This window comes from Lemur catta, chromosome 25, assembly GCF_020740605.2.
Source record: "Lemur catta isolate mLemCat1 chromosome 25, mLemCat1.pri, whole genome shotgun sequence".
Lineage (NCBI taxonomy): Eukaryota > Metazoa > Chordata > Mammalia > Primates > Lemuridae > Lemur > Lemur catta.
The window spans coordinates 14,098,426-14,123,525 of record NC_059152.1 but is presented as its reverse complement, the minus strand read 5'-3'; the positions used below and the strand labels follow the sequence as shown (position 1 = coordinate 14,123,525).

Here is a 25,100-nt window from a genome sequence, read left to right as displayed (position 1 = left end):
TTTTCACAGGCAGGTAGAGCTATCAGGATCAAATGTAGGCTCCTCTGAGCACAAAGCCATCTTCCACCCCCATCCCCCACCAGAACGTGCTCTGGGGAAATAATAAATATTAACTACCGCTTTCCTTTAACGAAGTCTACACAGCCTTTTTTAGGTCTGCAAGAGCAGGTGGCTCCCTGGTCAGGTCTGGCCTCAGAACTCCCACTGTTGGCTTAGAATTTGTCATCTTGTCTTTTAAAACAGTTAACTATATGAGCCGTATATTCAGAGGATCCAAGAGAGAAGTTTTCTTCCTAAGGCAGAAACAAGATATGTTAAGACTTTTTAAAGGAAATTGCTGACTAGAGTTACATTCTCAGTGAAAACCAAGCCCTAAAACCTCTACGGCTGCCCCTTTAGTTCTAGTAAGCTTGGAAGGAACACACAATGGGCTTTATCAGGCAAAACTAACTGCGGACGAGTGTGTTAACCGACACAACCAGATCAATGTCCCGGTGGAGTGAGTGCACTAGACAAAGAAAACCGGACAGTTTGGTTCGGGGCTGTGTGCTGAGGACACCCCCCCCCATCCCCCGCACGACTACCCAGCCTGTTTTGTTCCCCACGGCGGCTGTGCCTTCTTTCTGGGAAATCCACCCCAGCAGCAGAAACAAATGGGGCCATCAGGTGGCGAATAGGCAGGGCCTGGTGCCCTTAAAATAGGGTGGCCACAGTGCCATGTCAGATTTATTACTGACCACACGGTACACAAAGGAGACAAGGACTGTTCCAAATTCAGATGGGGCCAAGTGCTGAACTGTGCAGGCAGGGGCTAGGTGCCTGTGGAGGTAAGCTCTTACATAGGCAGGGCATTTGGTATCTTTTCCATTTCTTCCTTCCCAGTGTCCAGTCTGTCATTTGATATTTGGCCTTACTTAATAATTTGTTTCTTTCTTTTCTCTCTCTTTTCTTTTTAGAGACAAGGTCTCATTCTGTCATCCAGGCTGGAGTGCAGTTGTGGGACCATAGTTCACTGCAGCCTCGAACTCCCTGGCTCAAGCGATCCTCCCGCCTCGGCCTCCCAAAGTGCTAGAATTACAGACATGAGCCACCATGCCCAGCCATTATTTAATACTTTCTAACCCTTAAAATGTCTGTCCTTTTATTTAACATTGGAGTCCCCAAGTTCAGTCCTTGGGCCTCTCCTTTTCTTGCTCTTTACTCCTTCCTGGGTCCTCTCATCCTTCATCCAGGTGCTGCTGAAACTCTCACTTACATCTCTCACCAGCACCACTCTCTCAGCTCCAGACTTGTATGTTCAATTATCTACCCAGTATTTCCTCTCGGACATCTTATAGGCAACTTTACCTTCCTATGTACTAGACATGCATGGTGAGGCCACCTGTAACCCCAGCTACTGGGAAGGCTGAGGCAGGAGCAGCACTTGAGCCCAGGAGGTGGAGCCCAGGAGCTCAAGACCAGCCTGGGCAACATGGCAAGACCATGTCTCTTAAAAACAAAACAACTTCGTATGTACAAACCAAATTCCTAATCTTTCTCCCCACACCTGCCAATTGCTGGAATCTTCCTTATCTTAGTCAATGATGACTTCAGTTTGTCAGGCCAAAATCCTTGGAGTTGTCCTCACCTCCACTTGTCACACAAACTCAAGACCCAATGTGCCAGGTGGCTCATGCTGGCTGTACCTTCCAGGCATGTCCAAAACCCAGCGTCTCCCCACCATCGCCTCTGCCACTCCTGGTCCCAGCCCCTCTCCTGGCTCTCCTTGTGCCTGACAGTCCCTTCTCATCCAGCAGCCTGAGAGCACCGTGAGCCTGAGTCAGATGACACTCCTGCTCAGCTCCATTCCGGCAGTTCCCGGGCTCATGCAGAATCGACACCATCTTCACTGTTACCTACATTCATTTTTGCCTTTTTTCCTTTCATCTACGCCTCACTTCCCGCTTGCTGACTTTTTCCTAGATTCACTGGGGTCCTTGCTGTTTCTCAATACGTAGACAGGCCTTTGCTAGTCTATTTGCCTGGAATGCTAAGACACCCGCAGGGCCTAGTCCCTTGCTTCCTTCCAAGGCTTTGCTCAAGTATGTCCCTTGTGAGGCCTTCCCTGACCCCATGCCCTGCTTTTTTCTCCTCTGTGACACTCACTCATCCTTGAACATGTTACATCATTTAGTTATTTCAGAAGTTGCATTAAAACGTCAGATGCCTACAGGAGTGGTTTGTGTTTATGTGCTCATTGATGTATCCCCAACTACCCTAGGCCTCACATGTAGTGGGTGCTTTATAAATATTTGTTGAATGAGTGAATTAATGCAATTCTTCCTACACAACTTCCCTTATTTAGATGGAAAGGTGTTACTGTCTGAGAAGAAAGGATAACTCCATGGTGGCTTAAAAAGTTTCCCTTTGTTTCCCCCCAACTCATCCAGATTTATTAAGGTATAATTGACAAATAAAAAATTGTATGTATTTATGGCATACAGTGTGATGGTTCGATACATGTATACAGGTGAAATGATTACCACAATCAAGCTAATTAACATTTCCATCACCACACGTACTTATTTATTTTTTCTTGGTGAGAAGACTTAAGATCTACTCTCTTAGCAATTTTTAAGTATGCAATACATTATTATTAACTATATAGTCACTAAGCTGTCTGATAGATCTCTAGAATGTATTCTTCCTGCCTAACTGAAACTTTGTACCCTGGAAACTTTGTATGCAGTGGTGTTGTTTTTGAAGTTCCCTCCTATGGTAAGGTAAAGCTTTTCTGTATGTTAAGCATGTGTGGCGTAGGTACTGTCCCTCTTTCTCCCTCTTATGTGCACCTCCATCCTTTTAGACATTGAATACTCCCCTTGCCATGCAGAAGGCATTCAACTGATACGGCCTGAAGGGAGCCAGATCGAGCTGATCGGCTTCATGTCCTTCCCCAGAACAGAGCAAAGTCACTCATTTTTGTGCGTTGCCCTTGTGTCCTTTCTGGCCTGGCAGTCTTTCTTTGCATTTTATTTTATTTTATTTTTATCTAAAGACTATGGTTATAGGGATAAAAGGAAAAGAAAATTGATATTTTTTTGTTTAGTAAAATCCTTCCTGCTGTTCATATTCATCTTCTGGGTCATTTTCAGATTGAATATTTGAAGGTGCTTCCCTGGAATATGCGGCAGGAATTCGCTCTGCACTCTCGAGTCCCAAAGGGCAGAGTTTCCAAATTTACAGAAACTAGAGCTCAGTAGCAACCAGGCTTTCTCTATATTCCTAGGGAGAAATAGCCCAGAAGAGTGTTTTTACCCAGTGGTTCCCAAATCGGGTTTCCTGAGGGGCTTGGGTGGTACAGAAGTCTGGGGTTCAGTACAGGTCTCGCATGGCCACATGGGTGCTGCAATCCGAGGGGCCCTTGCTGCAGAGACCTCCCCTGGGCTTCCCTGGCCTCCCGGAGGGACTAGCGATGGGCAACCCCGAGTGTCTCTCTTCACCCTCTGTGCCCACCGAGCCCGAGAGCAGCAGCGAGGGCACCGCCCAAGGGCTGTGAGAGCCAAAGGGGGACGGGGCCCTTCCCCGCCTGGTGAGCGCTGTGGGGGAATGATGGCGGCACCCTCCAGATTGCATTAGGCAAAGACTGTGCACAGGGCTCTTAGACAGCCACGACTCTATAAAATGTGTGTGTGCATACATATATATATCTTTTTTTTTTTTTTGAGACAAGTTCTCCCTCTGTCACCCAGGCTAGAGCACAGTGGTGTCATCATAGCTCACAGCAACCTCAAACTCTTGGGATCAAGCGATTCTCCTGTCTCAGCCTCCCCAGTAGCTGGTGCGCACACACCCTATGCCTGGCTAATTTTTCTATTTTTTGTAGAAATGGGGGTCTTACTCTTGCTCAGGCTGGTCTTGAACTCCTGGCCTCAAGTGATCCTCCTACCTTGGCCTTCCAAAGTGCTAAGATTACAAGTGTGAGTCACTGCGCCCAGCCTATAAAATATTTTTAATGCAACTTACAATTTTCATATTTTGCCTGATCAGAAAGATATCTGAATTAAAGAAATTTTAGAAAAAAACATTTTAAACATAAAGTAGTCGATCATTTAATAAGTCCTTAAGTTAACAATGGGACTCAATGTTTATGGGATTAACTTAATGAACAGATAAATTTATTTCAAATTAGCAGGCACATGTATAAAATGATGTTTCAATAGGGCATGATAGATAATCTACTTCTTAGCTACCTAAAACATTCCCTCTACAATTCTTTTTTTTTTTTGAGACAGAGTCTCACTCTGTTGCCCGGGCTAGAGTGAGTGCCGTGGCGTCAGCCTAGCTCACAGCAACCTCAAACTCCTGGGCTCAAGTGATCATCCTGCCTCAGCCTCCCGAGTAGCTGTGACTGCAGGCATGCACCACCATGCCCGGCTAATTTTTTCTATATATTTTTAGTTGTCCAGCTAATTTCTTTCTATTTTTAGTAGAGACGGGGTCTCGCTCTTGCTCAGGCTGGTCTCGAACTCCTGAGCTTAAACAATCCGCCCACCTCGGCCTCCCAGAGTGCTAGGATTACAGGTGTGAGCCACTGCACCCAGCCTTCAATTCTTTTAATATCCTAATATACAAAAAATAACTAGTAAGAGGACAAATTTCACCTCAGCCTTTTTAAAACTTCCAGATTACTATGGGTTCTCTCTCTCTTTTTTCTCCTTGCTTCTTAGTTTTTCTTATTTATGTACACTTATATTTTTCTCCCTTCTCCTAGTATTAATACATGCTGCAAGACTTTGGAGCCTGTTTCCTATGTCTCTCCCTATTGGTCAGTGCTTACTCCTCTACACTGTACACCTCAGACTGAATTAGTGAGCAAGGGCACAACATCGTAATTTTATCCTGTGACTGTGGTACTGAGTTTAAAAAAAAACTTATTATTATTAAAATAGCTTCTTTGCTCTGTTGTCTTAAGTAGGGCTGATGTTTGACGGACAGGCTACATACAGAGTGTAGTAAAACCTCTGGTTCTGGGGATTGAGTCCTGATTCTGTCACTAGCTGGGTAAACAAGGGAAACTCAATCCCTTTGAGCAGCCACCTTCTAATCCATAAAACCGGGGAAATAATAGCACATGTTTAGAGTTTGTGAGTATTAAATATGACAATGCATGTAAATGCTTAGGACATCATGAGCTTAATAGGCGGGGCTGTAATTTGTTCAAGATTTACGAACACTCAGAAGATGCAGGGAAGAGGATCTTTTTGGACCTGGAGGTTGAAGCGAGCAATCTTCTCAACTGTGTCAGAGCAAGGTTGTTTGCGTTCCCAGTTGAGAGTCTGTCCATAGGCATCTTCCGACTTTCTATTGCGCATCCCCTTGCCTTCACCACATGCTGTGTTGCATTACGGTTATTTTACAGCTATCTTTTCTCTTACTAGGATTATAAACTCCTTGATGCTCTAAGCACATCCGTGCTGATCACTACTGCTCACACATAGTCATACTAAGCTCATGAGTTGGATGAATCCATCCAATAATGTAGCCAAGGACTATGCCCCTGATCCTCTTAAAATCAAATTCCTTTCATGACTTCAGTGTGGAGAAGCAGTGTTTACCTTCTAATACATTTGTTTCTAGGATGCATATGACAGAAAAAGCAGGCCACCTGGTACAGTAGACCCTCGTTTCTTCTCAAAGAGTGACTTAGGCGGATTTGGATGTCCACACATTCATTCTGAGTCTTACACTGTTATTGCAAATCCAGCGATGAATTTTGAGAACTACTGGAATATATGAAAACACCATCTTCTGCCCAGTGTAGGACTGTGGAAGCTCAGCTGGGAAGAGCTAGAGCAGAGAAAGGGCTGTGGTTTCTGGAGGGAAAGAAACGCTGGCCAGGGTGATTAGCTGTTGGGAAATGATGACATACCTAGTTCTTATCTTCAGGGTGGCTGAAAAATTAGGGGAGGTCACAGTTTGGCAATAGCTAAGAGGGGTTTCTAAAGAGTTCTTACCATCTGTGAGGACTGGGCAGCTGGGAAATTTTGGCCTGGGGAGTGTCTGTGGTGTGTTTGGGGAGGGAAGTTGGAAGAGGATCAGTTGCTGGGAAGGCCTGGGAGGGAGGCTCTTCCACGGGAAGGGTTAGTCAGCTGGGAGGGAATGCTACAGCTCGAGGGGGTTAGCCTTCCCATCAAGGGCAATGGCAGGGCTGCAGCAGCTGGGAATGCCCAGAGCAGGGGATTTTAAAAAGAAACATAAGCCAAGACTGAGGGGGAAAGGTGCCACCAGCGTTGCTCAGCCTGCCTTGCACAGCATCTGTTTTCCACATCGGCAATGAGTCCAGCCTTTCCTCTCTAGGCGAATCTACCTGCCGACCCTCCAAGGGCTCTCCCCGATGCGTTCATTTTTCTCCTGAAACTTCTCCATGGAAATTGCCATTTATCTCTTTTGTAATAATCCTGCAGAACCAGTTGGTTAAAAATATTAAAACACTTGTAAATAGCCCTTGTGGAAGATGATACCCATATTAAAAATAAATATTAGAGATGTAAATAATGTACAGCAATACTTTGTGATAGTGTTCCTGGAAAAGCTTTGTATAAATAGGGTTTTGGTCACTTGAATCACATTTAAATTTTATGATAAGAGTGTTATTTAATTTAAAAAGTGTACAATATGTGATTAGCACTGTGCTAGGCTAAAGCAAATAGTTCTCTGGAATGCAAATGACCATGAGTTCTATTTAGTATGATTTATAGGTTTGAATATTTTTAGCCATTATAATATTGAAGTATAATGCAATTCATAAAGTGAAAAAAACAAATGTATGGTATAATTAATTACTATAAAGTGAACACCTATGAAATCATCACTCAGATTAAGAAGAACATTGGCTGGTCAAGGTGTCTCACTTCTGTAATCCCAGAGCTTTGGGAGGCCAAGGCAAGAGGATCGCTTAAGGCCAGGAGTTTGAGACCAGCCTGGGCAGCATAATGAGACCCTGTCTCTACAAAAAAAAAATTTTAAAAATTAGCCAGAGTAGTGGTACATAGTCTATAGTCCTAGCTACTTGGGAGGCTGAGGCAAGAGGATCACTGGAGCCTTGGAGTTTCAGGTTACAAGCTATGACCATGACATTGTACACCAGCCTGGGCCACAGAGCAAGATCCTGTCTCAAAAAATAAAATAAATACAATACAATACAATAAAATAAAATACAATAAAAGAAATAGAACATCACCTGAACATCAGAAGCTCCCCATGGCCCCTTTCCTTGCAGAATGGAACAATTATCCTCAATCACTCTGCCGTTTAACACTGCTTAATTTTTTCTATTTCTAAACTATCAACTTAGTTTATACTCCTTTGTGTGCGGCTTCGTTCACTCCTCATTTAGTTGGGAGATTCATTCTTGTTGTTGCTCATTTTCTTGATTGAATTATAAATTCCCAAACTAACTAATCCATTTTGCTGTTTTAGACATTTAGATGGTTTTCAGTTTTGAGTTCCTGTAAAATTGCCGTTGCACATGTCTGTACACACACAGAAATGCATGTGTTCCCTCACAGAAACGCATGGGTACACACACAGAGACACGTGTGTTCATGTATAGAAATGTGCAGGTGCACACAGAGGAATGCGTGCGGACACATGTCCCAGGTGGCACAGTTACGAGATGCAAACAGACTGGTCCTTGAGTCACCACTTGGAAGGGAGCTGCCTTAGAGAGCCACTTGATCTGCTGTGGATTTGCATGACCAAACAATCAGCTCTTATGTTTTAGACATGGAGATTTTATTCATTACTGCAGCACAGTGTAACCTAATCTGACTAGTAAAAGCAATAGAAACATTTTATTTTCAGAAAATTTTTTATAACCAAAATTTGTGATTGATTTTCACACCTTCAAATTTCATGATGCCAATGAGAACTCTTAATTTATTCATGCTAGTTACCAACAAGGTGATGGCAAGTGATAAAGGGACATCTGGAGGCAGGGAAACCAGTATCAACACGTCAAACGATGTGCCCTGGGCCCTTACCGTGACACTAGCTGATGTTTGTGATTACTGCCAAGGACCCACTAGTGGCTCAGCTGGTGGTTTGGTGACATATGATTTTCCCATCTTCTCTAGTGAAAAATGTTGACTATTTTCCTTGTCATTTTTTTCCTAGGATGACACCCCGAGGGGAAAAAAGGAGACTATCAGTTAGGGCTCAGTCAGGAAATCAGAGCAACTCCCAGGCAGGGATAAGGAAGGAGAGTTCCCAGGAGTTCAGGAGTCGCTGGGGAAAGTTCAGAGGGAAGTTCAGGGGGAATCAGTGCCTAATCCCATCCAACTGAAGCCCTTGTGCAGGGTACCAGCTGGAGCTTGGAGAAAAGCCAGTAAGCGACATCAGTGTGGCTGCCAGCCATCCACCAAAGGGGAGCTTGAGGCACAGGGCGTGGGAGCTGCAGCTTCTGTGGGCCCAGTGGCCGAACAAGGGCTGGAGGCTGCTCTGAGCCAGCGGAGCCCGCAGGCAGATGCGAGAGGTAAGTGAGGACATGCTGGCACCTCTGCACTGTCCGTTATCACGTTTGACAAGAGGACCCTCCACTACTTCCCATCAGGCTTCCCAATTCTGAGGGGGCAGGTCTCATTGGACAACTTTAGCCCAGAACCACACCGAGAAGGGAATTCGGAGAGCAGTCAGGCCGTGTTGGCAATGGACACCCCACGTGAGAATCTGCAGTTTAAGAAAAGTAATTTTCTAACTGATGTCCTCTTACAGGACATTAGAGAACTGGAGCTCCACTGAAGTAAAGAAACAAGAGTAATCTGTCCAAGGCAAAGGGTTATGGTTTAAAGAATGAACACACATGGGTATATGAAAGATCCAGAAACCATGCTCTTCTGATTTGATTCTCTGCTATTATTCAGTTATGGAAGATGGATAAATAGTAAAAAGTCATAAATAGTAGGAAAAACAGCTTTATATTGAATTTGGTGATGGCAATGACACCCTGGTGAGGAATATATCAAGCAATTAAATATTTATTTTAACACATTTCTTAAATATGTCATAAGATACAAAAGTGGCTGGGCACGGTGGCTCACGCCTGTAATCCTGGCACTCTGGGAGGCCTAGGCGGGAGGATTGTTTGAGCTCAGGAGTTCCAGACCAGCCTGAGCAAGACTGAGACCTGTGTCTACCAAAACCAGAAAAAATTGGCAGGACATGGTGGCATGCACTTGTTGTCCCAGCTACTCGGGAGGCTGAGGCAGGAGGATCGCTTGAGCCCAGGAGGTGAGGTTGCTGTGAGCTATGATGATGCCACGGCACTCTACCTGGGGCAACAGAGTGAAACTCTGTCTCAAAAACAAAAAAAGATACAAAAAATGACAACTACACAGTGGAAAGTCTATTTACCTTATTAGTAAAACACTATAAATTCATTATAGTTAATTATTTGCTCATGGGATAGGTCAAGAACTTCATGAAAAAAACCCTAAAAACTGTATTAGTAAAATGCTTGGTGTGAAGAGTTTGGTGAAGCAGGGATCCTGCCTGTTAGGACATGACGTGCAAGGGCGGGAGCCGGACATTAGCGGGTTATCTTACTGGGTAAGAGCTGTGACAGGGAAAAGCACAAGTACAGCAACACCAGCTCTCGAAGCAGAGAGCTGTGTGTAAACAGGAGCAAGGCAGGGTAAGAGGAAGGAAGGAGCGCAGACTCGTAGTTCAAGGAGAAGAGAGCTTAGATGGGTTATCACATTGCGGTTGCTGGAAGGCCTGGAGGAGGTGCGGGCAGAGGGCGAGGTAGGGCGAACGTTCACAGCTGGGCTGGCCAGTCTCACAGGGACCAGATCTTAAGGACAGAAATTCTGTACCCAGTCATGCTCCAGGGTTTCCCTAATTTACTAGACCCGTGGCACAGTGAAGACACTGCACAGTCTTGGTGGAAATCAAATGGGAATACATGAGGTGTAATGCATTTTTGTCTTAAAACAGAGCTAAGACATGGTCTCATATTAACAGCTGAAAGAAGTGGTCAAATTTGATTCATGCAGGAGGCTGAGGCAGGAGCAGGAGAGTCACTTGAAACTAGGAGTTTGAAACCAGCCTGGAAACATAAGGAGACTTCATCTCTTAAAAAATAAGAAAAATCAGCCAGATGTGGTGGTGTGCATCTGCAGTTTCAACTACTCAGGAGGCTGAGGCAGGTGGATAGTTTGAGCCCAGGGATTGGAGGCTGCAGTGAGCTATGACTGAGCCACTGCACTCTAGCCTAAGCAACAGAACAAGATCCCATCTCCAAAAACAAAACAAAAAAAAATTATGCTGACTTATGCATTCTAAAAATATTTTATAAAAACAGCATTAAAAAATACAAAATAGTCTATGGTTTACTCCCACCTTCCATAAGTATTTATTGAGCATCTACTATTTGCTCTGCATGATTCTAAGTGTGAAATTATAGGCATGAACACAAAAAAGTCCCTGATATCATGCAGCATGTAAGGGGAGACAGGCAAACAAATAAACAAAAAATATATCATATGATTTAGGGCCACACACCTCGAAGGAATTCTTGCAGCCCGTGACCTGGGCGGGCATTCTGTCTTCTCTCCACTTTGGGACTTGGATAAACACCAAACTGCTTGACGTGGGGTCTGCTTTCCTATGTGGTCTGCAGAAGATTCTTATGAATAGGGCAAGAGTTAGTTCCAGGCATTTGAGATAATGTTGCAGGGAGCTGATTAAGTCCAGAAAGAGGGGCCAGAATGAGTGGACATGGGGCAGTTCGACACAAAAATAGGTAAAACAAGAGTGGGAGTCTATCGGACGCTCAAACTGACCGCCAGCTAGGGGGGCAAAGCCAAGTTTTGTAGGGCCTGAGGCTTATCGAATTTTAGGGACTTCCTTAAGAAAAAGAATACAAAATTAAGAACAGAAAATTAGGTACAAAAATAAGTATTTAAGTGAGAAATGCATCACAAGTTACAAATTTTTAAATTAGGCTAATAGCATAAATTTCAACAAAATCTGTAAGAAAAATGTGTTAATGAACTATTTGAAACACCTCTATCATACTATTTTCGCCTACATTTTTCTGTTGTATACCTTTTATCACTTCTTCAGTTTTATAACATATTTTCTGTAGGAAGAGTAGAAAGATATTTCATACACAGGTGAACTTCTCTTTGTGGTGCCACGACAGGTTTGTGTGCTTACAAACAGGAAGAATTCAGATCAATTCTATTTCATGTGAGCCCCTCCAAAAATGTATGGTGCATTTATAATTGTATCTGCTGCACTTAGAGTACAAGCATATTCCTTACAGGAGAGAATTTCCCTTTTAAGCAGATTTAGTTGAGAAAGCCAAACCTTCTCTAACAATGCTATGTGTTTTATGATGGAAAGAATTGTCACAGACTAGCTTCTGGCTCTGTTCCTCTAAAACTCTGCTAGTCCTTTGCTATTGTAACCCTTCCACTGCTGGGGAGGGTAGGACAGTTCAGGTAGACACCAATGCGACTCTCAGAGAGGGCAGCAGGTGTGTCACTGGGAGCCATTCCTGTATCTGGATGGCTAGCAATGACACAGCTGCACAGAACTGTAAACCACATAGACGGAGCCCAGCAAGGCCAGGGAGCGGGCGAGGCGAGCCAGGCACCTGCAGCTCAAAACTTAAGGGAGCTCAGATTCACGCAGTGCAACATTCATCCTGAGAGCAAGAGTCCCCTGAAAATTTGCACCCTGGACACTTCCCTTACCTCACCCTCATCCTGGCTCTATATCCTATTAACCCAAACAAAATGTCTCCCCAAATTCACTTTCCTTAGCTTGATCCCCGAAATGGACGTGGCTACTTGAAAGCTACTCAGTGTGAGGGTAAATTAGAGTTACCCTCTAAAAAGGCACTGTGCACTTAACTTGTGGTGGTTAAAATATGTCTGTTTGCAAAATTTACAGAAATATATTACCATGTACTCACATTGCTAGGTCTCCCAGGGCGTTGGAAGATGCTTTCTGTAAGTCAGGGGCCCTGGATTCAAGCTTCTAGCTTCTTGATAAATCCATCTCTGCATTCCAGCCACAGCAGTACTTCCAAGTCTGACTTTACCACACCAGCTTATTTTCGCCTTCAGGATCTTGGTTAGAAGCTCAGGCTGTGGAGCTAGACTCCTTGCGTTTGGATCCTGGCATTGCCACTTACTAGCTTGTGGAATCCAAATACATTACTTCATATCTCAGTGCCTCAGGTGTTCTCATCTGTAAAATAGGCATAAGGAATGTTATGATTAAAGGAATTAGTTCATGCAGAGGGCTTACAACAGTATCTGGCACATTATAAAAGCTCAATATTTATTACCTATTGTTATTTTTACTGCTACCAGTAATAGTATTGCACCCATATTAATAGTATGTGGCTTTCCTCACACCACAGTGTAAATCCCCAGCAGTCTTTGTATCCTGTCTAGGCCTAGAAGAGACATCTCATTTTTTGAATGGACTGTTGGCTATATGTAGGAGGAAAGCAGAGAGAGAGAGAGGAGTCAAAGATAAACCGAATATTTTTTTCAGATAATATTAACGTCTCCAAATTACACTTAAGTAAATGAAGGAATGGGGGCCATAAGGAAATCCGCTGGGCCATCCACGCTTAGAGGAGCACGGCATGCCAAAAGGAAAAGTCCAATGAGCATTAACAGTGGGGCTGGCATCCTTTTGCTTCAATATGAAAAAAATCACACGACCGGCAGTAGTTAGACTTTAAAAAAAAAAAGTTGTCTGTTAATTCAGTCTCATTTACAGGACGTGCCGCCAGGACACTTCATTGTCCCCCTTGGGTGGAGCGCCGTGGCGGGCGGGCGGCCGCACCGAGGGGAAAGGAAGCAGCTCAGGTTTCCCGGCTCCATGGGCGCCAGAGAGCGCAACCGCGCGGCCAGTCGAGCGGTGGTCGCCGTCTCCGGAGCTGGGGAGGAAGCCGCCCAGAACGTGCGTTCCAGGTCCCCTGGCGCCCCTGTCCGCAGCCCCGCCTGCCCGGGAGCCGGTGCAGGGCCGCGGCGCGCAGACCGGTGGCGCTGTGGCCTCGCTGCGGGCCGATCCGCCCGGCCGGACCCGCCTCTTTCCCCTCCCCGCCCGCCCGCCCCCCACGCGTCGTGTCGCGGGGAAGCCGGGCGGAGACAGAGCGCTCGCGCCGCGGTCCTCCCGTCGCGCGGGGCAGAGCCGGCTGGCGCCGCTGCAACGCGGAGGCGCGACCCTCCCCGGCCGCCTTTGTCTGCGAGGCGTGCGGCCTGGAACGGCGGCCTACGGGGGCGGGGGACGCGCCCGCGGCGATCGGTGACAGCTCCTCCCTCCCGCAGCCCTCGGTGGCGGAGGGGCGGTCGGGCGGGGCCCCGCTCGCTCGCTCCTGCACGTGGGCGCGCGCGGACCGATGCCCCCGCAGCAGGGGAACCCCGCGTTCCCCGGCCGCTGCGAGGCGCCTCCCGTGCCGCCGCGCCGGGAGCGCGGGGGACGCGGGGGGCGCGGGTCCGGGGAGCCGGGGGGCAGGGGGCGCGCGGGCGGCGCCGAGGGGCGCGGCGTCAAGTGCGTGCTGGTCGGCGACGGCGCCGTGGGCAAGACGAGCCTGGTGGTGAGCTACACCACCAACGGCTACCCCACCGAGTACATCCCCACGGCCTTCGACAACTTCTCGGGTGAGCGGGGCTCGCGCGCCGGGGGCAGGGCTGGGGGCGCGTGGCCGCCGCCCGCCGGGGGCTCCTAAGGCCCAGCTCCAGCCGGAGCCGGGCCATCGCGGACTGCGGGACGTTTTCTGGCCTCGGGGACGCGCAGGCACGGAGCCACTCGAAGGGACCGCGGCGGAACGCGGAGCGCCCGGACTCGAGCCCGGGGAGGGTGGGCGGAGCGGCAGGCAGAGCCGAGGGAACAAAAAGTGACCTGGCCACGTAGTGACAGACGAGCGGGAGTCAAGCAGGTGGAGTTCAGGCCGCCGGGTCGCTTGGCTGCATGGAGAAGTTTCACCAGGGCGACGTTGCTGGCGCCGCTGCCGAGTTTCAATCGGAAGGCGACGCGCAGGTGCTTTCACCTGTGGCCCTGAGTGTCGGTCCCTCCCTTTCAGGTGGCTCAGCTCGCAAGGGGCGTCTCCACTTTAAAGAGCCGCAGAGACGCCAGGAATTACTTGCTTTAGCGACGCAGCCTGAGCGGCCCTGGTGAAGCCGCAGGTTTGCATGAAACCTGCGGAGAAAACAGCATTTCTTTCTGTTCTGCGTCCCACACCGCCCCTGTCCCCGCTGGCCCGCACTGGCTCTGTCTCTGACTGTCGCTGTCTTTTCAGTGTCTCTTTAAGCTGCTTAAAGCTCTCATGTGTGGGGTGCTGTGTCATGTGGTTTGGTGGATACAAAGACAGGGGAGCCTTTATCTTGATTTTTCAGATCTTTTGGAAATTTAAGAAAAAGTAAAAATTCCCAGACGCCAGTGTGAGGCATTTACTGTCTTGCTCCTTAAAAAAAAAAAAAAATTGCTTCTCTGACCTTTCTTTCATCTCAAAGGTACCCTAGATAAGAAGGTGCTATTCTAGTTGGTTCCCACCACAGGGTATTGTTTCTTTTCTTCCCCGCCCCCCAGCTGGCTAGTATAAACATTTATAAACAATTAGAGAGTTGTGTAGAAAGAGATAAAACTGAGTGCTTAATTAAAACAGAAACTTCCATGACTCTCGGTGCTGCAGACCTCTCCCCCTCCCTGAGTACCCAAATCCTGGAGGAAGGTGGGCAAGCTTTCTTTCCCTTTTTTATTTTCTTTTGAAATCCTCTCTGAACTGACAGAGAGATAAGGAATGCCTCTCTGTGAAACAGGACTGCGTGGGCAGCCTGTGTGTGCACGTGTTCTTAACCAAACTAGCATTTTGTGATAAACCCTGAAGTTGGGGAGCATTTCCCCAGGGAAGACAGAATTATCTGTGAGGTTTTCCACTGATTTCAAACTGGAGGGTTGGTTCCCACCTACCTCCCCCCCAACCCAGTGTTGTTTTTAGGTCCTTTGAAAGAAGTGTGATGGGAAAATAAATCTTCCAGGGCTGGGAGAAAAGCACAAGCCCATCTAGGGACGCCATCAAAGGGCCCAGGGACTTGCTGCCTCTTTGGTGGCAGAGGAGTGAATTGCCGGCCCTGGAAGTTTCGTGTACAAAAATGCCTCCAAGGGCCTTGCCTGATTTAGGCAAGTCTTTAATTCATCAGAGGACTTAGAATGGGAGCTGAGGGGTTTGGAGTGAGAATCACAGGGCAATCTGAAACTAGCAGTCTTCTGAAAGGGGTTAAAAGCCACCTCCTGATTGTCATTTGGGTCTTGTTTTTAAGCTGTGGTGTCTGTGGATGGGCGGCCTGTGAGACTCCAGCTCTGTGACACCGCGGGACAGGTCAGTATCACGTTACAGCCCAGCGCTGGGAAAGGAAACAGGCTTTTAGAGGTTTCCAAACAACCTTTGAGAGTTTCCAAATGATTCCCGCAGTAACTGGGTCATTCTAAAGTGGCATGAAGTAGACCCACCCCTGCTGTTGGCCCCCGGGGCAGGGGAGGGCCAGTGAGGACACAGAGGAAGATAACTCCGAACTAGTAAAACAGGGTTTGGCCCAGCTCTGTATGGCCAGGAAAGGAGGAAGCAGGGTCAGCAACAGCTCTTACCTTGTAGGACTTTCTGATATTACTTTCTGGTTTTTATAAGAAGTTTCAGTGATACTTTGTAATCATTTCTCAAAGCTTATAATTATGTTATTAAAAGTCAGCAAGCCAGATATTTAAGAAATTTGCTCAAGAAAAAGATGGTGCTCATGTCCATAAGTGTTAAACCTTCCCTTCCTGAGCTGTGGGTGGGCTCACTAGGACCAGCCCCATCCCTTGCAGCAGAGGTACATTCATTGGAGCAGTCCTAAGCTACAGGAATGAAATGAACTGGTCTTATTCTTTCCAGATCGTGAGCATTTACTCTTGGCTCACTGGCCAGCCAGGGCCTTGGAGGAAACAGCCAGGCAGTGATAAAGAGGGTACAAGTGTGGGAATCCCCCTTGGTGCTCCCCAGAAGAACTTGTCATCAACTAAACCCCCCATGGTGGGCGCTCAGGTCAGTGAAGTCACGCTGTGCCTTGTGAGTACCCAGGGTGCTTGAGTTTGCCAAAGCAACAGTTAACGGACTTGTTCTCTCTCCAGGACTTTCTGGAGCTCAGTAAAGTGCTGGGGGCACTTTGTAGGTAGGTGAAGAGCCCACTTCACTTTCTGAGGTGCCATCCCATCACCATCTGCATTTATGAAGTAGGCTTTCCAGTGTCCCCAGAGCCTCCTCTAAGCCAGAGCTTTCAAGTTGCTCACCTACTCTGGGATAGCAAATCCAGAGCTAAGGACAGATTTTATTTTTTTTAAATCTCAAGGTGACACAAGACTAGGTAGGCTGGATCCCCGAGGAATACCAGTCTGGTGGAGGCCATGGCAGCGTGAGTTGTAATAGCCCAGCCTGGGAGCATCTCAGCTTCCCCTTTACTGTGAGAAGAAAAAAACAAGAACTATAGAAAATAAAAATCAAGACCCTGCCTGCATGGCCCATACCTGTAATCCCAGCACTTTGGGATCCCTAAGCCTGAGGATCCCTTGAGGCCAAGAGTTCGAGACCAGCCTGAGCAACTTAGTGATACCCCTGCCACCTGCCTCCCCCGTGCAACATCTTAACAAAATAAATTAAAAAAATCAGCTGGGCATGGTGGCGCACGCCTGTAGTCCCAGCCAGTCAGGGGGCTGAAGTGGGAAGATTGCTTGAGCCCAGGAGTTAGAGGTTCCAGTGAGTTAGATGATGCCACTGAACTCCAGCCTGGGAGGCAGAGTGAGGCCCTGTCTCTAAAAAACAGAAAATAGAAATCAAAGAACACAGTATATTTTAGTGCTTAATCTTTCTGAATGCCGTGCTGGTGTTTATAATTCAAGCTTCATTGCTTTGTACAAAGTAGGGATGTTCTGGCTACCAGGGGTCAGGTTTTCTGATTTTTGAAACGTAGACAGAGGAGTATCTTAGTAAATGTAGGCATCCACGCTGAAGTAAAAGCCCGAGAATGAGAAGAAAGACAGGAAAACCTGTGAAGTCTAAAAGCAGGGTTACCAGGGACCCTTCCAGGGAGGAGCAGCAGCTCCGTGTCCCCCCAGCCCGTGCACGCTGCTCACACTGCGCTCCTGGTCGGTGCCGGCTCTCCACGCGGGACACGGCGTCCTGAGCTGGGTTTTATGCCCGCTGCCCGGCACGCGACAGGGCTGAAGCTCATGGCTTTAGAGTGGGTGAACGAGTGGAGCTCTAGGTTCTGCGGTTGCAGACCTGGCCCTCAACAGACTTATGGTCTGCGGGGAGGACAGACCCGTTTCTGGAAGCTGGTGCAGGAGTAAGTGAAGGGAGAGGAGCGAAGAGGGGGACAGTCTCCGTGCAGAGGCACCAGCTGGCTGGGCCTGGGGGGAAACCTCCAAGCCGAGTTTTGGAAGAGGAATAGATTTTTTTACCAGAAAAACTTTGTAAAAATGACTCTGAATTATCGAGGAAGAGTTAGATGTTTTTTCCTTAACTGTTTAAAAGTCAAGGAAGCACAAGAGTCATTTTAGAAATGTTTTCACACAAAAAAGTTTCCAATGAGGGAAAAACAAAGGTTTCGGTGCTACGCTGGTAAGCTGCCGTTTATCTGGAAGTTATTCTTGTGGTCTCCCTGCAGTGCTTTCCATGAGAGGTACTGTGTTTTTAACTTTCATGTACTGATTCCTAGAGAGTACCCTACTAAGCAATGAAGGCAACCGTCTAAAAGTTTGTAGAAAACCAACTTCAGAAACTGTTTGTGGAAAATGCATCGCTGGTCAAACAAAGTCAGGCTCTTGTCGCCCCTCCTGCTCCCCCAGTGTGAATCAGCGCTTGCCTGACTGTAGCACCCGGGGCAAGGTGGTAGTAGTGCTCTTCTATTCTTCTTGGTCCTGATCTCAGAAACCACCTTTGCAACTTGCTCGGACACCTGCCATGTTTTGCTTTTTTACGGAGGAAGGAGCACATTCCTCCTGTGGGCCGTTGGCCTGAAAGCCTCCAGGGGTAAGTGGCTCCGTTGAGCTCCGTGAGCGCAGACAGGCCAGGACACGGGCAGGAGTGCGGGTTCCCATGGAGGCTGACGAGCCGGAGCAGAGGGCCGCTCTGCTGGCTGGATCAGGTTCTAGAAATCACTTCTTGCGCCTTTGGCTTTTCCTGTTAGGGAGGGTAGGTGAGTCTGTAAGATGTCAAAGGGGGTTTTGAGCACTAGACTCCTAGTGCCACTCAAGTGCAGCCCAGAGACCGCCTGTGGACTGGAAATGACACACCCTTGGCATAGGAGGCAGCAGCGCTGCTGCGACAGGGGCAGGTCCCCGCAGCATCGCCGGCAGGCGCTGAAAGCTCTTCAGCCTTTTGACCCGTGAGGTACTTGGAAAATCTTTTTTATTTTTATTTCTTTCTTCTGGGTTTTTGAAAAAATCTTTATACTTGAAAAGAAAAACAATCAGGTTGCGGCTAGAGCAGACGGATGCTCTAACCTGGGCTCGTCTCTGCCCTTCCCTCCCCGAGCGGGTCCTGCACGGTGTCCCTTCCCCAGACCTGGCAAGCACGTGCAAATGGCCCGGCCTTGGGCTGCGTGTCCCTGAGCGTGCGTTCCACCTGGCCTCGTTGCCCGTGGTATTGCCTTATTTCAGCCAATATCTAAGGTTTCAGGTCAGGCACGGAGCGGGAGTGTTTAATTTCTGTTTTGCTTCCAAGCTCCTTAGCCAGAATCGCAGGAGGTCTGGGGAGCCAGGTTCCCAAAGCCCAGTCAGAAGGCTTGGCCTCGAGCTTGCCTTTCTCCCGGTGATGCAACCCCAGGTTCCAGGGCACGGCCAAGGGCGACAGCCGTCCAACAGTGGGGTGCGGCTACCAGAGGGGCTGTCCATACTGGTCTCAGTTTTGTCCTTCTTCATTTGAGGCCCTCTGAGAACACAGCGAGCATTTTGTTAAAATAGCATCAGAGCTAAGCTGTGGTCTAGCTGGGGGCGCTTCTGTGCTCATTCATTCAGCACAAAGTAGGCACTAAGAAACTGAAGTCATTCCTTTTCAACGTTCACTTATAGAAGCCGCACAAGTGGTAGCAACATTCTGAAATGCTGTGTTCATTCCTCGGTATTTTAGCTGGTTAACTTTAATACGGTTAGTTGGTTGTTGCCCCATGATTGAAACACAGAGCCTCAAATGAAGAAAGTATGTTCAAATAAAAGAAATACAAGTTTCTTTTATATCTAGAGAAAAAAGCCAGGGATGGAGAATAATGTACATGTAAATAGTACTTAGTAAATAATCAGAGTATGCCAACTGAGTAATGAAAAACATGCATAGCGTTTAACTTTTTCTTGCCATTGGGAAATTATAAATGCTTTTATACCTGAGGATGGTTGGCACCCAGAGAGATAGCAGGGGGGTTGGTTTATTTATAATCAATTCTAACTTATTTGATCCATTGCTCTGTACTGTAAGGGCAGGGGGTGTGTGCCTATTCTCTGGTTCTTTATCTATCCAGAGCACACTATGTGGAGGCTGTAGGTATTGGCAGAGATAAACAGAGGAGAAAGGACGAGAGAGAAAATGAAGGAAGGAGAGAGAAAGAGAAGATACAGCCAGAATGAGAATGTGCTAATGTGTGTCTGTAAGTGATGTTGAGAGGCACAAGCTTTCTGAGTTGCTGACAAGTGGCCTGATAAAGGTCCTCAATTCCATTTCTGGGTCTATGCTTGTGTCTGATTAACATTACACTGCACTAAGTGTGCACAGGGTGGGCAGGGTGTGTGCACAGGGTGGGGGGCAGGGACGGAATTGGCATCCCAGCTGTTGTGGGGGAGGGTAGGGCCGCATCCACAGAGAGAGGATCTGTGTCAATAGATCGGGGTCAGATTGGAGTCTTAAGGGGTCAGTGGGGCTGCAGTCTGAATTTTAGAGGAGTAGCTAAGTACCAACAGTTGAGAGTAAGTCTGGGTTACACCGGGTTGAAGGCTAGATAAAGTCAATTTTATTTCTAGAACCTATGAGCTTGAAGTACTCTTTCTATGGTAAGTTGCAAGCAGGTAGTGAGTATTGATGGAAACGTCGAACACGTCTGGCCCCGCTGGCCCCGCTGCTGGCCCTGGAAGCAGACGGCTGCTGCCCTTTTGCCCAGAGCGCCAGCCCTGCCTGGGTAAACAGCAGGATTGTTTCCAAGACGCTGGATTTTCCATCTAGGACCAGTGAGCCTTCTAGTACCTGCCAGAACTTTTCATGAAAAACATTAAGAAGTTCTCTTGGCCGGGCGCGGTGGCTCACGCCTGTAATCCTAGCTCTGGGAGGCCGAGGCGGGTGGATCGCTCGAGGTCAGGAGTTCGAGACCAGCCTGAGCAAGAGTGAGACCCCGTCTCTACTAAAAATAGAAAGAAATTATCTGGCCAACTAAAAATATATATACAAAAAAATTAGCCGGGCATGGTGGCTCATGCCTGTAGTCCCAGCTACTCGGGAGGCTGAGGCAGTAGGATCGCTTAAGCCCAGGAGTCTGAGGTTGCTGTGAGCTAGGCTGATGCCACGGCACTCACTCTAGCCCGGGCAACAAAGTGAGACTCTGTCTCAAAAAAAAAAAAAAAAAAAAAAAAAAAAGAAGTTCTCTTTACTGATAAGAATTAATTTGAAAAGTAACTTTTGGGTGCTTTGCTTGGTTGCAGGATGAGTTTGACAAGCTGAGGCCTCTCTGCTACACCAGCACAGACATTTTCCTGCTGTGCTTTAGTGTCGTGAGCCCCTCGTCCTTCCAGAACGTCAGTGAGAAATGGGTGCCGGAGATTCGGTGCCACTGTCCCAAAGCCCCCATCATCCTAGTTGGAACGCAGTCGGATCTCAGGGAAGATGTCAAAGTCCTTATTGAGTTGGACAAATGCAAAGAGAAGCCGGTGCCTGAAGAGGCGGCTAAGCTGTGTGCCGAGGAAATCAAAGCTGCCTCCTACATCGAGTGTTCGGCCTTGACTCAAAAAAACCTCAAAGAGGTCTTTGACGCAGCCATCGTCGCTGGCATTCAATACTCGGACACTCAGCAACAGCCAAAGAAGTCTAAAAGCAGGACTCCAGACAAAGTGAAAAACCTCTCCAAGTCCTGGTGGAAGAAGTACTGCTGTTTCGTATGATGCTGGCAAGATGCTCAGAAAGACCATATTCCAGTGAAACAGATATGAGAAGCTATATTAGCTGAAATGACTCCTTTTACTGTGTAGAACCCGTGTAGCGAATGTGTGTGCACTTGTGATATAGGAGGAGCTGTCCATTTATGTATTCTTTCTTGCCTTTCATTTTTTTGTTGTTTGTTTGAACTTGGGGATAGAAACTTATGCAAGATATTTTTGAAGTAAGTTAAAAATTTTTCAAAGCTCTGGAAATTTAGAGCTCTAGACCTCTTGATTAATTTATATCTAATATGAAGAAGACACCTCAAATTTGGATATGTCAAGAATGAAATTTTGCTACATTATAATGTACAGAAGAACAAAAGGGGGAATGCTGTGGTTAACCCTCTCTTGATTAAGGGCTACCTGATGCACAGTGTATTATGTACATGGTCAACCGTGGTAAGAACAATTCTTAGCTTTGAAACTCCGTGCAAACCATACCTTTTTTTCTTAAAGAGCAAAAATCTAAGAAAAAAATGAGAGATCTCTGCCTATACAACCTCAGACCAGTCACTTTTGTCATTTACTAACACCCAGTTGCTTAAGACTTAAAACAACCAACAGAAACATCCCACTGACTATATGGCAGAAAAGAAAACCTATTTGTGGCGTTTTTCTCTGTTAGACCAGTTGTGTGAACATAGCCAAAGTGCCATGCAGAGGAAAGCAAGTGCTGGTCAATAGTTCTGATATTTTTCTTCAGGGAGTGATTCATGTTGCGATCAGAATGTGATTATTTGCTTTCGGTACTGTAACGTGTGCACCGAGCTGCCTAGATCCCAGGTAATTAGAGTGCTCGGGAGCACCTCTCTGAGATGTTTTAACCTCCCGTGCGCGAGTTGTCCCGTCTGCAGGGAAGTGAGCGCTCTGGCAAGGCTGACAGCAAATGTTTGTGGGACACAAAATGTATCTTGTTTTTTCTTGGCACGTCAGCCAAAGTGCACTTGTGTGCGTCCACACCCATATGCACCACACACGTGCACACACTTATGTGTGTGTGTATGGGTGTACTTGCTGCTGATTCAGGCTTTGATACAGCTAATGGGAAAAGGCATGGCCCCACAACAGATGTTAAGGAAGCTTCGCTGCTTTTTCTCGCTGCTTTTTTGAACAGACATCTTATTGATTTTTCCCTAGATGTGATTTTAAGTATATCTTAATATACACATTTTTGAGACCATTTTAAAACAAAACAAAAAATACAGTGAACATTTCTTGAAACCTGTTAAAACAGCCAGTTAAATGCACAGATGGCTTTCAGGGCACGGACAGCACATGCCAGCACTGTGTGTTCTGAGGGGTCCGAGGGTCAGCAGCAGGCATGGTCGCATCTGGGGTGGCCAGCCAGGTGCGTGCTGGCACCACGGCCCCATGCTTGGCTTCTTCCTTGCTGTGGGACAGTAGGAAACCACGTTTGTGAAATATATTCTTCAAGGTGGCAGTTTTTAGGCTGAATCTTCTGGAGAAAAATGTACCGTGACAGGACAGTCGTTTTTACTCTGCGGTAGGTGCTCTGAGAGGGCACAAGGCAGCCTGAACACTTTGAATTGTGTTCAGGCCGCCTTGAATTGTCATGTCAGGCTTACAGTGGGTGAATCAGAGTCACCAAAGTCACATCAATAACTAACTGCGGAAATCTCTGTAAAGCCAGTGGGTGGAAGAGTCTGACCTTTCTGCAGGTTTTGTGTTGTCTTTTTTATATTTTAAAAAATCCAATTTGTGTTTTCCTATAGGAAAAGTGAAAAGATAAGGTTATACTTTGGGTTAGGGACTTCTTTTATTCCTGTTAATAAATAAAATGAGTAAGTTTCTTTGTTTAACAAAGGTTAATCCTTAAACCACTAAAATATATAGACTGTTAACTATTGATTTTTCAGCACATCGAAACTGATATTGGTCATAGTTTTCTGAAGCATTTAGTTACAACCTGAGGGAATCAAAGTATTTGTGGACATGCCAAAAATAGGCCTAATTAAACACATCTCATCCTGCTGTGCCTGGCTCGCCTATTTGTAGAACGCTAGGCTTCCCGGTCTGAGCTTTGCCCACCCTGGTGTGCAAAGGGTGGGTTGGGGGGGAAGATGACTTATTTCGCTGATAAATAATTTGACACATTATTTTTATATTAAAGCAAATGGCATGGAGTGCAATGCAGATTAATTCTAAAGATAGAACACAAAAGTTGCAAGAAGTTTTATGCGTGTGACAGTATTTGGAGCTGTACTTGGTGCCCCAGGAGGGGCCCGCAGCACCCTCTGCCTTGAGCCACTGGTGGCCTGTGGCTAGTGGACACCCATGTAGCCGTGTTCTGGAAGCTTTATGCAGGCAGCATAATTTAACCAGGCTTGATACGTCTTTGGCCATTAGTGCTAAAATTCTCCTGGGTTGATATTTAAATGAAGCAGTTTTTAAAAACTATGTTGCTGTATTTTATAGAGTAGTAAAGGTATGATTATATTTGAGATTTTCCATTTTTCTTTGTGAAAACAGAGTTTGGGGCTGAAAATCTTTTTGTATGTATTTGAGTTAAATACAAAAAGTTGGTTCATTTCAAAGCTCAAAAATTGTTCAACTTGCAGCTTGGTATTGCAGATAATATTTTGTAAGAATTTTGGTTTAGAGAATGCCACTTTGGCTAAACTCTTACAGTCTAGGCTAATGTCATAATTTTAAAAAATACCATATATTCCAAAACTACCATGTATGTATAAATGGACCTTTCATAACCTTGTTCTCTGCTTGACAGACTTAAGAGAAACTACCCAGGTATTACACGAGCCAAAATGAGAGCAAGGTCTTCTCTCCAGACAGTGGTAACCTGGTGCCTTACCAAGTTGTGCTCTTCTGTTTTCCTGTGTAAATGCTGTTGAGCAGAATGCTGTACTTGAAAATGCTATAAATGAGATGGTATGAAATAAATTCTGACATGTGGATGTAGCTGCTTTTCCCTTTTCTACCAGATAATTTTGTTGGAAGTGTTCAACCACATCTTGAAGCAGCACCAGTTGGGAAGCCTCTTAGTGTGCCCTCAGAGGACTTGTGGGGATGCATCTCTAAGCAACTTTTGTTTCTTGAGACAAGGCCTCGCTCTGTCGCCCAGGCTGGAGTGCAGAGGCACGATCAGAGCTCACTGCAGCCTCACACTCCTGGGCTCCAGCGAGCCTCCCGCTTCAGCCTCCTGAGTAGCTAAGACTACAGGCACGTGCCACCACACCCCGCTGATTTTTTTTACTTTTTTGTACAGAGGAGGGCATACTGTGTTGCCCAGGATGGCGTCAAACTCCTGGCTTCAAGTGATCCTTCCACCTCAGCCTCTCAAACTGCTGGGATTACAGGCATAAGCCACTGCGCCTGGACCCTAACCAATATTAAATGCTTATTCAATATGAGTTTTTGCAAATTCTAAGATCACTGTCTGATGACAACCATTTTCTGACTCTGCATTCCTAACAGATCATGTGCTAGTGTCCCAATGTGTTGGAAGGAGCACTGTTCTTGGAGCCAGAAGTTCAGGCTCAGAGAAGCACTAGTGTGGAATGAAACAGACCGGCTAGGTGTGGTGGCTCACGCCTGTAATCCTAGCACCTTGGGAAGCCAAGGGGGGAGGATTGCTTGAGGTGAGGAGTTTGAGACTGGCCTGGTCACACTGTAGCAAGACTCCTGTCTCTACCAAAAATAAGAACTCTTAGCTGGGCATGGGACACACGCATGTAGTCCCAGTTACTCAGGAAGCTGAGGCAGGAGGATCACTTGAGCCCAGGAATTTGAGGCTACAGTGAGCTAAGATCGCACCACTGCACTCTAGTCTGGGAGACAGTAAGACTCTATCTCAAAAAAATTAAAAAATGAAAGAAACTGAGACGGCCAGAAATCTGAGCCCAGTT

The 25,100-nt window shown here is 46.7% G+C and overlaps 1 protein-coding gene and 1 long non-coding RNA gene across 2 annotated transcripts; one reads left to right on the top strand and one right to left on the bottom strand.

Annotated features, from left to right (window-relative positions):
- Positions 1 to 213: 213 nt before the first annotated feature.
- LOC123627434 lies at positions 214 to 14,020 on the bottom strand. Its single transcript, XR_006731287.1, has 4 exons — positions 13,909 to 14,020; positions 11,963 to 12,240; positions 10,543 to 10,666; positions 214 to 293 (listed from the first exon to the last, which is right to left on the bottom strand). It is a non-coding gene; the product is annotated as an uncharacterized LOC123627434 (long non-coding RNA).
- RHOU (ras homolog family member U) lies at positions 13,160 to 24,153 on the top strand. Its single transcript, XM_045536983.1, has 3 exons — positions 13,160 to 13,667; positions 15,327 to 15,385; positions 20,722 to 24,153. Exons 1-3 carry the CDS (start codon positions 13,406 to 13,408, stop codon positions 21,175 to 21,177), a joined length of 777 nt encoding a protein of 258 aa, XP_045392939.1. The 5' UTR covers positions 13,160 to 13,405; the 3' UTR covers positions 21,178 to 24,153.
- Positions 24,154 to 25,100: the final 947 nt, after the last annotated feature.

Bases quoted from the DNA above. Each gene is read 5' to 3' on its own strand.
- RHOU (XM_045536983.1), top strand. From the start codon at position 13,406: ATGCCCCCGCAGCAGGGGAACCCCGCGTTCCCCGGCCGCTGCGAGGCG. The intron at 13,668-15,326 runs GTGAGCGGGGCT...CTTGTTTTTAAG, and splicing joins GGCCTTCGACAACTTCTCGG to CTGTGGTGTCTGTGGATGGG. The intron at 15,386-20,721 runs GTCAGTATCACG...GCTTGGTTGCAG, and splicing joins TCTGTGACACCGCGGGACAG to GATGAGTTTGACAAGCTGAG.